Raw genomic sequence first — 15,672 nt, 5'->3', positions numbered from 1 at the left:
GGTAGAGGCATTGGTGTAGCGGTCCAGTGTAGTGACTGGCACAGGGTAGAGGCATTGGTGTAGCGGTCCAGTGTAGTGACTGGCACAGTGTAGAGGCTTTGGTGTAGCGGTCCAGTGTAGTGACTGGCACAGTGTAGAGGCATTGGTGTAGCGGTCCAGTGTAGTGACTGGCACAGGGTAGAGGCATTGGTGTAACGGTCCAGTGTAGTGACTGGCACTGGGTAGAGGCATTGGTGTAGCGGTCCAGTGTAGTGACTGGCACAGGGTAAAGGCATTGGTGTAGTGGGCCAGTGCAGTGACTGGCACAGGGTAGAGGCATTGGTGTAGGGGTCCAGTGTAGTGACTGGCACAGGGTAGATGCATTGGTGTAGGGGTCCAGTGTAGTGACTGGCACAGTGTAGAGGCATTAGTGTAGTTGTCTAGTGTATCGACTGGCACAATGTATAGGCATTAGTGTAGCGGTCCAGTGTAGTGACTGGCACAGGGTAGAGGCATTGGTGTAGCGGTCCAGTGTAGTGACTGGCACAGGGTAGAGACATTGGTGTAGCGGTCCAGTGTAGTGACTGGCACAGGGTAGAGGCATTGGTGTAGCGGTCCAGTGTAGTGACTGGCACAGTGTAGAGGCATTGGTGTAGCGGTCCAGTGTAGTGACTGGCACAGGGTAGAGGCATTGGTGTAGTGGTCCAGTGTAGTGACTGGCACAGGGTAGAGGCATTGGTGTAGGGGTCCAGTGTAGTGACTGGCACAGGGTAGAGGCATTGGTGTAGGGGACCAGTGTAGTGACTAGCACAGGGTAGAGGCATTGGTGTAGCAGTCCAGTGTAGTGACTGGCAGAGGGTAGAGGCATTGGTGTAGCGGTCCAGTGTAGTGACTGGCACAGGGTAGAGGCATTGGTGTAGCGGTCCAGTGTAGTGACTGGCACAGGGTAGAGGCATTGGTGTAGCGGTCCAGTGTAGTGACTGGCACAGGGTAGAGGCATTGGTGTAGTTGTCCAGTGCAGTGACTGGCACAGGGTAGAGGCATTGGTGTAGCGGTCCAGTGCAGTGACTGGCACAGGGTAGAGGCATTGGTGTAGCGGTCCAGTGCAGTGACTGGCACAGGGTAGAGGCATTGGTGTAGTGTTCAGTACAGTGACTGGCACAGGGTAGAGGCATTGGTGTAGCGGTCCAGTGTAGTGACTGGCACAGGGTAGAGGCATAGGTGTAGCGGTGCAGTGACTGGCACAGGGTAGAGGCATTGGCGTAACGTTTAGTCAGATAGATTAGCCTGGCGGCTGCATTCAGTATAGGTTGGAGAAGGGAGAGTTTAGTGAGGGAATACGGTTAATAATGAGGGTCAGTTCACACAAAGTTTTGTTGGCGCTGATTTTCTTGCAGAAACCGCTCACCATTGACTACAATCGGAGGCAGAGGCATTTTTTCCCTAGGCGGCTGTTGGCCGCAAAAAAAAAATGTGGCATGCTCTTTGAGCAGTTTCAGCCTCTGACCTATAGGAGGCAGAAAACCTGCGGTGCTTGTTTTGGGTATATCTTGCGGCGGTTTTTGCATTTGATTCAGTGTTTGCTGGCAAAAAATAATAAATCTGCCTCAAAATGTATGAAAGAATTTTGAGGCAAAATTTTTTCTGTCTGTCAAAAAAACTCTGTGTGAACAGGGCCTTGGAGTTTTGGCTGTTTCCACAGTAAGAAAAGGGTGGATTCTGGAGATGTTTTTGTGGCGCAGGTGGCAGGAGCGTGAAAGTTATCAAATGTGAAGAGTAAAGGAAAGATCGGAGTCCAACATAAACCCCAAGACAGCCGGCGTGCTGCCCAGGAGTTATGGTAGTGATAGAGACAGCCGGCGTGCTGCCCAGGAGTTATGGTAGTGATAGAGACAGCCGGCGTGCTGCCCAGGAGTTATAGTAGTGATAGAGACAGCCGGCGTGCTGCCCAGGAGTTATAGTAGTGATAGAGACAGCCGGCGTGCTGCCCAGGAGTTATGGTAGTGATAGAGACAGCCGGCGTGCTGCCCAGGAGTTATAGTAGTGATAGAGACAGCCGGCGTGCTGCCCAGGAGTTATAGTAGTGATAGAGACAGCCGGCGTGCTGCCCAGGAGTTATGGTAGTGATAGAGACAGCCGGCGTGCTGCCCAGGAGTTATAGTAGTGATAGAGACAGCCGGCGTGCTGCCCAGGAGTTATGGTAGTGATAGAGACAGTGGGCGTGCTGCCCAGGAGTTATGGTAGTGATAGAGACAGTGGGCGTGCTGCCCAGGAGTTATGGTAGTGATAGAGACAGTGGGCGTGCTGCCCAGGAGTTATGGTAGTGATAGAGACAGCCGGCGTGCTGCCCAGGAGTTATGGTAGTGATAGAGACAGCGGGCGTGCTGCCCAGGAGTTATGGTAGTGATAGAGACAGTGGGCGTGCTGCCCAGGAGTTATGGTAGTGATAGAGACAGTGGGCGTGCTGCCCAGGAGTTATGGTAGTGATAGAGACAGTGGGCGTGCTGCCCAGGAGTTATGGTAGTGATAGAGACAGCGGGAGTGCTGCCCAGGAGTTATGGTAGTGATAGAGACAGCGGGCGTGCTGCCCAGGAGTTATGGTAGTGATAGAGACAGTGGGCGTGCTGCCCAGGAGTTATGGTAGTGATAGAGACAGCGGGAGTGCTGCCCAGGAGTTATAGTAGTGATAGAGACAGCCGGCGTGCTGCCCAGGAGTTATGGTAGTGATAGAGACAGTGGGCGTGCTGCCCAGGAGTTATGGTAGTGATAGAGACAGCCGGCGTGCTGCCCAGGAGTTATAGTAGTGATAGAGACAGCGGGAGTGCTGCCCAGGAGTTATAGTAGTGATAGACAGCGGGCGTGCTGCCCAGGAGTTATGGTAGTGATAGAGACAGCGGGCGTGCTGCCCAGGAGTTATGGTAGTGATAGAGACAGTGGGCGTGCTGCCCAGGAGTTATGGTAGTGCCACACACTGAGATCGAGACATCAGGTTTATTGTGAACCCCCGAGTTGTTCATAATGTCCACAGAAATGACAGAACGTCACTGCATATTATTAGTAGTGTTGCAGTGTTACCTGCGCTGACCCCTTTTCCGCTCCGCAGTATACGGCCTTGCGCTGCGCTGCCTCAAAGTTTAACCGGAACACACTCCTTATAATAAGCAAACAAAAAAGGAGCAAAGAAGAGAAGAAAGAGCGCGCGCCACAGGAAACAGGTCTCTGTACCGGAGCCAAGATAAATCCTGACTCTCTACATGGAGCACGGCTAGAAAACGAATGTCTTCTTAAGTGTTTAATGACGTTCAATCGGCAGCTTCATAGACATCAGAAGGCGGCGGCAATCTGCCAACCAGCGAATTACACACGAATAATCACTCTATATGTAATCACTATAAACACTATAGTGCCACACACACACACACACACACACACACACACACACACACAATGGGTAATGCGAGGTGTCGGACCAATCAGCACAACCCATTGTGTAATATAGGAGAAATGGGCGGTCCTCGGCTTAGGACCCCCCCCCCTCATACATTTCCCGGAGGAATAACAGAGGAAAACACATTGGGTAACATGGCCGTAGTATAGGAGATATAGGCTCTCTCCCCGTCTCAGGACACCCCTCTATTATTCATGGTCACCCAATCACTTGAATAAGCTTCATATAATACGACATCAAATGTGCGTCCACCCTCAACAAGGGAAGGAGGGTATATCTTTTAAGAAGGGGTTTACTTAATGGGAAAAGGGATGCTGGAGAAGGTTTTCTTAGATCTCTGCGATGTGCCGTTCCTCTATTATTCCTCCTGGAAATGTATGATTAAATCATTGGCATTGCCCCTACACACTCTGATGCTGTTCAATCTGTGGTGAGTGTGTCATACTGTGCCCAGTTGTCAATTAATTCATACATTTCCAGGAGGAACAGCAGAGGAATGCCACATTGCAGAGAGTTCTAAGAAGAGGTGCTCCAGCACTGTTATTTCATGGGGAATACAAGTTTGTAATATAACAGACAGTAGAGCGGACAGATCCACTTTAAATGATAAAATTCTGGCTGCCTATAGTCACCACTAGAGGGAGTCTAGGAGCTTACTGCATACTATTTATACATTGAACTCCATTATAAACCAGTACGCAGTGAACGCCCCCTAGTGGTGGCTGCATAAAGACCAAAGCCACAGACACCACAACTCACATCGACGTAAAACTAATCCTTTATTCAACGACACCCCGCATTACACTCCTGGCACCCCATCTGACTGACGAATGGGCACAGCATTTTCACCGTTTACCAGGCACTTTCGTAGCGGCTGTGCCTGGGACCGCAAGGAGGTTGTGGTCCCTTCAGTTAGCTGATCGGCGGGAGTCGAAGCCCCACCGATCGGATAAGGATAGGGCATCATGATTATTGTGCCGAATAACCCCTTTAACAGAGACGGGTCCTTGTGATCAGCTTATTGTCAAGAGACCCTTCTTACAATTAGAGATTTGCCGATGCGGAGAACCCCTTTAAAAATAAAAAAAAAATGTTACAATAAAAACCTTATTTAAATAATATGTTCGATTGTTTCTGGTCAATATCTTGTTATTTTTAAGATCTCTGCTGGCTAAAAGTGAAAGAAAACATTCTTATTTACATCCAGAGGATGAAAACGTATCCTGACTTAGTACTTCTCCCAGCTGCGGGTTTGCTACAATTGTATCCAGTCTAGACAATCCTCTGTGAGGTAAACAGTCCTGAGTCCAGGCTGATACATGATTGCACTAGATACAATTGTAGCAGACTGTTTGGGGGAAGACATGCTTGGCCATAAATTTTTTCCTGCATCGGCCACTACAGGAGAAATGTTGTATTACATGCTGACAACCCAAAAGAATAACCTTCTCTTTGTCAGCGGATCTCTGTTTTGGCTCACAGAGGGAGGGTCCTGAGAGCGGGACACTCCTCTAATATAAGTTAATAGTGACATACTGACACGGGTTGTTATGGTAGGACGACCCCTTTAAATGTCCTCATTATCATCACATGAGTGGAAAGGTTACTAACCCCATAAGAACAGTACACACTCCTCTCCTGAAATACTTTGTGCTGCTGGACATCTTGATTCCTTCACTATGTAGTTTGCAGTTAGACAGCGCCCACTAGTCTCCATGCCTTTCTAACATCATGGCACTTCAGTTGACAGATCACTGTCCCCACCACAATAATTTCCTGAAATACTCTGTGCTGCAGTTATTATATTTGTAGTGCTAACCTCATCCTCTTCAACCTAGCAGCCTAACATCCAAGGAAGAGGACGATGAAAATACGTTTTGAGTCCTTCGTGAAACCAAACGCAAAAATAGTGCCCCGCAGTCAGCACTTACCTTGACCTGAATTGTAGATGGCTTTTACGGATTTTTTCACTTTCTGCAGTGCAGTCCGATCTTGATCTAAGGCCTAGAAAAAACAGAAAGACATTCCATCAGAATACACATAGACAACAAAAATACCCAAAATACAGATAGCACTGGAGACAGAGCGGACTATTGGGCACCTAGAACCAAGAATTCCAGTACTCCGGAAAAGTAAGAATCCAGGTCATGAGGAGTCGAACGCTCAGCATCCAATTGGACAATTCCAAGAATTAGGATTCCTTCCTGACACATGGCAGACCAGCAGAGTTTCCGGACTATTGGAATGTTGCGGCATTTGATTAAATACGGCAAACATCAATCACATGACTATACGGCGCACGCGGAGTAATCAATAGCACTAACCATGTCTCATAAATCACTCTAGTTACTGCGAGATCTGTCAATATTCACTAATAGAGAAAAACGATCAATGATGGACTGGATTACATGGGCTAATCAATAAAGAAAAAAATTAGGATGAGAATTCTGGGAAACACGGGAGTCAATTTTCTAGAAATGACCGTGAATATGTGAATGTCAACCGTTAAACATAAAATTGCGTATTTTAATCTAAATAATGAAAAATTTTGTGCCGATTTATTTCTTAATATTGGTCAGAGCTCCGTTTTTCTGATACAGAGGTCCAAATCTTCTGCATAAATTCTGTCTGCCTGCAGTCACCACTAGGGGGAGCTTACTGCTTATACCTCGAAATCTATATTAATACAGCATACAGTGAGCTCATACTTGTATTCCCAAAGAAACAACAATGCTGGAGCACCTCTGATTAGAACACTGCAATGTAATGTTCCTCTGTTGGTCCTCCTGGAAAAGTATTACTAAATAGACAACCAGATATTACACAGGCTGACACGGTCACCAGTAATTGGACAGTCTCCGAGTCTGTAGGAACAAGCCCCATTGACTATGGGAATGGTAACATCCAGTTGTGATTTATAAATTTCTAGGAGGAATAACAGAGGAATGGCACATCGCAGAGTTCTTAAAAGAGGTGATCCAGCATTGTTATTTTACGGGGAATACAAGTATGTACTGTCAGTAGAGAGGTCTGGTCCTCTTTAAATGATATGATTGGGTCTACCTGAAGTCACCACTAGGGGGAGCTTACGGCATAAACCTGGGCACTGGGACTGCCACCGATCACTAAAACAAAGCTGCAGAAGTGTGAGCGCTGTGCTGCTTCATTTCTGATCGTCTTTCCTCGGAGCGGCGTACGGGCACAACCGAAAGTTTATGGGTCCGTACACTCACCCAAGTAATCCTGCCTCTTCATTTTAGTGATCGGTGGGGGTCTCTGTGCTTGGACCCCCAACGATCAAAAATTCTGACATGTCAAAAGTTTTTTAAAAGTTTAGTTACCCCTTAACTATACGGGAGTATTGCTTACACTCATGTCATACTACTCTTTTCTTCCAGGGTAACGATTGATTGAAGATTGGAGCAAGACATAGAATGAGCGCGAGCTCAGACATTGTACAAGAACAGGCCGGTGAAACATGCGAACCTCGGGCTAAACCCAAATATCATTTACCAGGAAGAGATAGGGAAACTAATTTCAGCGAAATTTCAATTTTTGTGATATTTTTCATGTTCTTTAAAGAGAAAAAATAGGTAGATACTGATGTAGCAGAGCCGATTTTTTTTCTTTTGTGCACCGTGATCATTTAAAGAGGCACTGTCTCCTCTCTTATCCTGACAGGTCTGTTTTATTAAATACTTGCACTCCCCATGAAATAACAATTCTGAAACATATTTTCTTAGAATTCTGAAATGTGCCGTTCCTCTGTTATTCCTCCTAGAAATGTATGAATAAATTGACAACTGGGTGTTACAAGTTGGGGGGGTGTCCCTATGCAGACTGACACTGTCCAATCAGTGCTGACCGAAACAGACTGTGCAGAGACAAGGGGAATGGTAACACCCATTAGTCAATTTAGTCTTACATTTCTAGGAGGAATAACAGAGGAACGGCACAATACAGAGTTCTAAGAAAATATATTCCAGAATTGTTATTTCATGGGGAATACAATTATTCACTGAAACAGACATGTCAGGAGACATGAAAAGTCAGTTCTGTTTTTCTGATAGATATCATCCACATAGAATTTTGACTACCTGAAGCTACCACTAGAGGGAGCTTACTGCATACTGTGATATTATGGTATTCAATGTATACACAGTAAGCTCTTAAGCTCCCCCTAGTGGTGGCTGCAGGCAGACAATGTTATATTAAATCTATGTCTGTGCAGAGGATATTGAGCTCTCACAGTTACCACCCCCTCCCACCCCCATGTCCGATTCTAGGAAGCTGAGATATGGGGAGCGGTTTGCTGGGATCTTCATTACTGCAAACTGGATGGAACATGGTCTTATTTCAATGGGGCCTAATTTAAAAAGGCCTCCTCCTCAATAATCTCACATCGCCGCGTCTCATGGGGCGCAGAGAGTTCCGTCCGAAAAACCGCACCAAATTGTAGTGTCGATTTTCGGGGGGATTCTCTGCTGCGTTAAAAAGGACTAGAAAAGAAACAAAACGTACACATCGGGCGTTGTCATAGCGATGCATTAATCTGTTCTTCGTGCAGCCCGGTCTCCTGTGAGGACGCTGCGCTGAAGGCTGCGCTGCACAGAGAACATAAGAATCCGTCACTATGACAACACCCGCGGGCTAAGTATTGGCTTTTTATTAATTTTTATACATTTTTTCCGATTAGCGATATTTGCGGAGGAATCGCTGCTTTTCCACTGCAAAAATCGCAACATTTGCTATTCGTTACGGGTTTTACGTCCTTATTGAATTCAATGGGGAAAACCTGCAACGAAAATCCTGCGATTCTGCAGCATAAACGGACACGCTGTGAATTAAAAAAAAACGCAGCGCAGGTCAATTTATGAACGTTTTCTCCGCGGACAATTTGCAGTAAAATTACAGTAGCGGCAACTAAATAGGTTGTGGAAAATGCGCAGCTAACCCGCCCAGTGTGCACATACGTGGGGCTCATTCAGACCAGCGTAAAACTCGTCCGTGTGCGGTGCGTGATTTGCGCATCAATTCCATTGAAAAAAAAAGAATGATGTGCTTTGTGAGCGCGTGAAAAACCAATGCCACTCGCAAAGCACAGATGCAATAACGCAACGCACACGGACAGATTTAAGCGCGTATTTCACGGTCGCGCTCGCGAGAATGTAGCCTTAGCGAGTCTTGCGACAGATTTACTTTCCGGATACTATGGACGGTGCGATCTCGGAGTGTTAGATTTAGAACAAGACCGATCAGTAATTGACTTTTATGACTGATGTCAACCAAGTCTGTGACCGTGAAGGGTTAATAAAGCCGAGCGCTGCGATTCTTAATCCATCGGTAAAGCGGTTGCGTCGTACACAGTGTAACGCGGCGAGTGTAAAGCGATCCTTTGTGTGTACGAGCTGTAAGTAATGCTCCGGGTGAGGCCGAGCAGCGGGGCCCCTCTTTACACAATGCCGCATCACTTAACGTAATAAACAAGCTAATCATCATAATCAGCCTTTCCATTCTCCGGCGCGGTTCTCCGACTTCAGGCAAACAACACATTATAACAGCGAGGAGGGTAAAGAGGAAAACGACAGGCGCCCCCCCCCCCCTCCACGCAGAGGGAACTGCCAAAAAACACCCAAAATCTGCACAAACACAGCAAAAATTTTTTGCTTCCTTTTCCAGGATTTTGCATAATACGTCAATAGGTTATTGGTCGGACCCTCCGAAGCAGCAGTCCTCGATGTAGCGCCGCATCCCCTGCCCTGCGGTACCGGACACAGGGGCATGACCGCGCCCGTTACTGCAGTGAAGAGGCTGCGACATTGTGCGCCGAACAGTTCTTCAATGTTCTAATGCACTTTGGGGTTTCAATTCATTCACCATTTTCATAATCTCTGCATGCAGTCAGTGAATGAAAACATTCTGTTTACACCCAGAGGCTTAAAACCTGTATAGACCAAATGCTTCTCACAGCTGAAAATTTGCTACAATTGTTTCCAGTCTTGTGCATCAGATCCAAATTTCTCTCCTGTCCTGAAAGTTTGCTGCAATGTATCACTCTGGAGTCCAGGCTGTTTAAACGATTCTCTGTCAGCAAGACTGGATACAATTGTAGCAAAACCTCAGCTGTGAGAAGTATTAGGCTTCATTCACATCTGCGTCGGGACTCCGATCATGGGTTCTGACGGAGCTTTCTATCGGGGGGAACCCATGAACGGAATCCAAACGGAAAGAAACGGAAACCATAGGTTTCTGTTTGCATCTCCATTGATTTCAATGGTGACGGTTTCGCTGCAAATGGTTTGTCACCGCTGTTTAAGGGTTCGGTCGTTTTGATGGAATCAAAACCGTAGTCGACTGCGCTATTCATTCCATCAGAGACGTAACCCTTACGCAACGGGGACAAACGAAAAACATTTGCACCGGATCCGTCACCATTGAAATCAATGGAGATGCAAACGGAAACCTATGGTTTCAGTTTGGATTCTGTTCGTGGGTTCCCGACGGAAAGCTCAGACGAAACCCATGAACGGAGTCCAGACGCAGATGTGAACGAAGCCTTAGGTCTGCATGGGTTTACAGTCTCTGAATGTAAAAAAATAAAAATGTTATTCATTGACAGCAAGCGTAGATCTTGAAAATGGAATAATTGATACGCAAAGTGTATTACAAAGTTGCAGAACTTCTCATTATATAATAATTGAGATTCATTTGCACCAGAAAAATACTTTAGATCTTAATATTCTGTTCATCCAGTTATCAGTCTCCTACACGGGTCACAGAGGGCGGGTGACAACCACTAATGGCGGCTGTTACATACGAGTTGTCACCCACCTTTTCACAGTCTCTGGGCTGCAGTTTTATTCCACTCCCTCCTCTCTACCTGTATCACTGGCAGGTCTAGAATTATATTCATGAACCAGAAAGCTCAGGCTGAACTACATTGTGGCGGGTGGATCTTCTCCTGCACCAGGTTTCATTCTATTTCTCATTGTTTGGCCAAAGTGCCAATTTCTGGACTATCGGATGCCGGATGAAAGGAATTTTCCTGAACGTTCCAGCAGATCATTCCATATGAATTTACAAAGCGCTCCAGTTGCCAAAATAAGCCATGGGGCCCGGATTCAGATCAACACGTGACATGTATTTTGGGCATCGTATGTAAAGGCGGCTCCTTAACGAGGTTTAGACGGCGGCTGCAGATTCTCCATGCGGATTACGGTACCAGCGACCTGGATGAGATATGAACAAGCTCTAACCAGCTGCGGCGGAACATTTTCCCCACGGAAATTTAGAGCATGCAGCAGATTTTCACATTCGCATTCTGTTACGGATATTCACAGCGAATCTCGGCTAGTTTTAGGGTCTGTTCACACAGAGTTTTTTTGCAGGCAGAAAAATCTGCCTCAAAATTCCTTCAGGACGGCAGATTTTGACCTGCCTGCACTTTCTTTGCCGCATTTTATGCAGCGTTTTTTAGCTGCAGCCATTGAGGGCAGCGGGGGCGAAAAAATGCAGCTTTAATGTCAATGGGAGGTCAGAGATGGAAACGGGGGAAGAAATAGTATGACTTTTTTTTCTCCTCCGCCCCTCCCGCGAGTGTTTTCCGGTTTCCGCATCAAATAAAGTGCCAAAAATCTCTGTGTGATCTGGGCCTAATGTAGACGGGTGAAATCCGGGGAGTCCGCATGCAATATGTGCAGATTTTGCAATGAATTTTGAGGGCTACTTGTGCACGTTGCGTAATTTGGTGCAGAAAATCCCCATTAATTCGGCAGGTAAAACGCAAGTAAATCCGGAGGTAAAATCTACACCTAATAGAGCGTTTTTAGGTGCGGTTTTTACTTATTGATACGGAAATAGGTGCAGATTTATGCTGTAGATTTTGTTCCTTTTTTTTTCTGGTCAGATAGAATTCGCAGGCGGAAGGCAAGATAGGTTGACGTGCTGTGGATTTTAAATTACGCACCGCAGGTCAATTTCCATGCAGAAAAAAATCTGCACCTTGTAGATGAGATTTCTGGAGATGTCATTTACTTTGCTGGTTCTGTATCACGCTGCGGATTTGCACGTAGCCTCAGCCTAACTCTAACTCATTTCATATATGATCTATTTATTTCCTTGCTGGCCAATAAACACGAGGGAAAATACGGATCAAACAATTGTGTGTGAAGAGGTTCACTGCCGGTATCAACAGTGTTGTCATAGGGACATCACGGCGCAGATCAACGTTCACATCAAAGCTACTGGTATTGAAGTGGCACCAAAAATAGCGCAAAAAAAACCTAAAACTCGGGAGTCGGTCTTCGCAACCGACCAGGTCACGGTTTTCATTTTCAATAGAAAAATGAGGGCTGAAAAGTCCATATTTCAAAAAGTTTCAATGTTCTTCACATGTATGAGCCGTGAGGCCAAGAACAGCATCATAAAACTGCGGCAATTTATAGTAATACGGTGTGCGGTTTCGCGGCGCGTTCCTTGGCTGCCTGGCACGCTACACTGGTAATTTGACGGCACTGCGCGAATAGACCTCGACATGGTTTTTATTGTGCTTTAATGCTGTGATTTTCATAAAACCGTTAAAAATAAAATGCATAAAAAAATGTGAAAAACTATGTAAATACACCGCAATGAGGACATGGGTTACAATACAGCACGGGAAGGAGACACACGGATCAGTCCCATACATAGGACAAACTGTGGTGCAAAAATGGAAAGAGCCCACTCATGACGAGCTCTAATCATAACGGCGCCATAAACTTACATATAAAACGAAAGTGTCAGCGACTTCTAAAGCTCTATCCATTAGTATAAGACGACGTCGTCCCGGGTACTGCGGCGGCAGCAGAATATAAGACCACTATGTGCACAGCTCGGTAGAATTTCTGTAGGACAAGAATGAAAATCGCACGCTGAAAGGGACAGACGTCTTTTTAGTATCTATATACGGGGATTTACGTATTTGTTTCCTCCTGTAAACTTCTCAGCAGAAGACCAAGGTCAAGCTATAGCCATGCGCTCAACATTTGTTATGTACCGGACGGTCATAGTCAGTTCAGACTTGACCGCTACGCCATTCAATCTCCCTGGTACCCCTATATTGCACCATTTAAATGGGTCTTAGGACCCTTGTTCTGGTGACCCTTTCAGCATCGCGTCTCCTATATGAGAGCAGGATATAATAGAGGGGAGAAGCTTGGGAATATATGGTTTTCTAGAATTAATTCGAAGAGAGAACCTGTAAGTACTGCCCCCTGTCCCACACATATAGAGCGAGCCCGAGTTTTGCTCCCTCACGCTCATACAGTGATGACAGCTTTTCTGTATGAGCGTAAAGAAGAGGGCGGTCAATCACTTTGTGTGGGCAGCGGAAGGGGGACTCAAAGGCTCGCTCTATGCACGAGTGGAAGGATCAAGACTCTCAGGCTTCACCTTTGAATTGGAGGGGGGAGTAGGACTCACAGGCTCTCTAGGAGTGGGCGGGGGGAGCAGGACTCACAGGCTCTCTAGGAGTGGGCGGGCGGAGCAGGACTCACAGGCTCTAGGAGTGGGCGGGCGGAGCAGAACTCGCAGGCTCTATGAGTGGGCGGGCGGAGCAGGACTCACAGGCTCTATGAGTGGGCGGGCGGAGCAGGACTCACAGGCTCTATGAGTGGGCGGGCGGAGCAGGACTCACAGGCTCTATGAGTGGGCGGGCGGAGCAGGACTCACAGGCTCTCTAGGAGTGGGCGGCGGAGCAGGACTCACAGGCTCTCTAGGAGTGGGTGGGGAAGCAGGCTTTTTCGAAGTCCTGGAAGCGTTAAACAACTTTTACATACAAATACTAAATCAATATCAATCTATATATCACCGAGCTCAGCATCTCCCCCTTTATCCTGTGCTGCCCTCATATAGGAGACAAGATAAAGTAACTTTAAACAGTGAACCCTAAAGAAACTGAAAATCACATATATCAATATGGCAAAAACATAAAACTACATATGAGGTATGCTAGTCATAAATCAAACCAACACTGGCATATTAGAGGGCTGAAGAGAGGTTGATCTTAAGTCCCTTAGGCCCCATGCACACGACCGTGCCCATAATCATGGGCCGTGATGACGGGCACGGCCGGCCGCGGACAGCCATCCGCCTTTACAGGCCGTGCTCCCATATAAAGTATGGGAGCACGGCCTGTAAAAAGCAAAAAAATGAGACATGTCCTATCCTTTGCGGAGCCTTCCTACGGCACAGACATCTTCCCGTAAACATACGGGGTGTCAGTGAACAGAAATGAGCGAGTCCGTAATTACGGTCCTTAATTATGGATGAATTCTACGGTCGTGTGTCTATCCTCACCTAGACCGCCACCTCACTATCTCAAACCATAATATTAGGTGCGAATAACTAAACCACCCTAGACCTCCAGGAATATTCGGTATTAACCCCAGACCACCATGGACATCACTATTAACCCCTTCATCGCTCTAGACCATAAGAGATATTAGGCACAAACTGATAAACCACCAGTAATAAGGAGTGCTGGCAATGTTATCTCAGTCGCTGGCACCAAAGCGCTTGAAACCCCCAATTTATATATCCTAATTTTAGAGGTAATTCGCATTTTCCCCCCCGTTCAGACGGCATAAAAAGCCAATCATGGGAATATTCCTCTAACAAAAGCTGCTGAGCGCTCTCTTGTATGGCCGCCTTTCCCCATTGCTGGCCTGTTCTGCATTCTTGCATTAACCGAGTAGCTGACACATAAATGAGATTTTATGTTTCAGGTCAATGAGTTTCATATTCATATGCAAATTCTGCTCGTTTACATACATGCAAATTTGTCTTTGCCCTTTCTATATTTTGATTCGGCTGCTTGCACCTTAGGCCTGAGACCGGGGAGGAAGATTGGTGATGGTTAACGCTGCTGGTGCCATGTGTTTTTTTCTATGGAGCCGAGTGAATCATCAGTCTGGAGAGACATGGCAGCTCGGAGATGAAGAAGAGGAGGAGGCGGACAAATGCTTGTTACGCTGAGCGGTGCAAACGCACAAAACTTGGCAGCTTCGTGTCATATAACATATCAGCCTGGCTTTGTTACACTAAGCCAACTATTTGCAAGCGAGCGGCGGCGGCGGCACAAGAGCGCTGGTTCTGATCTATGTTACGTCTGAGGTTTTTTCAGGTGAGGCTGGATACAAAGTCATTCGCTGTTGTAACGTATAATATATCTAAATCTACCAGAGACGGTAACATATAATTATCAGAACAAGATACAAGAGAGTGACTAGACCGAGCGCTCTTCTTAAAGAGATACCGCCATCATAATGCTGCTCTAGCGCAGTTTCTGGCCACTATATTGCTTGCGATTTCCTAGGGGTAGAGCTCCTCTGCAAGGAGGGGGATAAATCACTGTATGGGAATAGATATACATCATCTAAAAAGGTAAGGTGTCCGTCCTGGGCCGCGTAAACGAGCACCGATCAACGAGACAGCTCTTTTGCTCCTGTCACAAGGACTCATGTACGGGGAGGAGCGCTCGTTACTCTCTATTGCTCGTCCCCATACATCACCATCATGCTTACACTGGGAGATGCGCTGCCGACAAAGATAATATTTTACGTTTTTCAAACGATACGATCAGAAGAAGGTGGAGCGTTTGCTTGTTTATCTGCTGGTCGCTGCCCTGTTTACACAGGGGAATTATCGGCAACGAGCGTTATATGAACGAGCGTTTGCCCGATAATTGGCCCGTGTAAAAGGGCTGGTGCAGTACATAAAGGAGAGAGAGAGAAAGCAAAGATAAAAAAGGAGACCCCTTTCAGGAGCTGATTGACATCATTAAACTTATAACCTGCCTCAAAGAAGGTCCTGGTGTCCCATCCCCCTTCCTCTCCAATGTCCCTATAGCAGCCTCTATGGTATATACAGAGGCTGCTTCCGGAAAGGGAGATAGATCGATGTATGGCAATAGATATACATAATCTAAAAAAGGTACAGTACATAAAGGAGGGGGAGAAAGCAAAGATAGAAACGAGGCCCCTTTCAGGAGCCGCTTGACACCGTTAAACTCCTAACCATGCCAAGCAGAAGGTCCTAATAACTGGGGAGAATATATCTGGTTCCCAGCAACTATTAAAAATGGAAAAAGACCAACCAAGAATGCCCCCCTCTTCTCCACGGGCCCTATAACAACCTCCGTGGTATATATAGAGGCTGCTCCCAGAGAGGGAGATAGATCAATGTATGGCAATAGATATACATCATCT

General features: G+C 46.5%; 1 protein-coding gene across 3 annotated transcripts in view; it reads right to left on the bottom strand.

Moving 5' to 3' along the window:
• The window catches only part of ASAP1 (ArfGAP with SH3 domain, ankyrin repeat and PH domain 1), a 239,949-nt gene that overhangs the window by 78,845 nt on the left and 145,432 nt on the right, over positions 1-15,672 (bottom strand). For all 3 annotated transcript variants that reach the window (XM_075825722.1, XM_075825724.1, XM_075825723.1), the window contains one exon: positions 5,359-5,431. In XM_075825722.1, the coding sequence (XP_075681837.1) occupies positions 5,359-5,431 (73 nt within the window). The remainder of the gene's footprint in view (positions 1-5,358; positions 5,432-15,672) is intronic.

The sequence above is a fragment of the Rhinoderma darwinii genome, chromosome 5 (genome assembly GCF_050947455.1).
Source record: "Rhinoderma darwinii isolate aRhiDar2 chromosome 5, aRhiDar2.hap1, whole genome shotgun sequence".
Lineage (NCBI taxonomy): Eukaryota > Metazoa > Chordata > Amphibia > Anura > Rhinodermatidae > Rhinoderma > Rhinoderma darwinii.
Note: the sequence above shows the minus strand (reverse complement) of the source record. Positions and strands in the feature narration are given on the sequence as shown.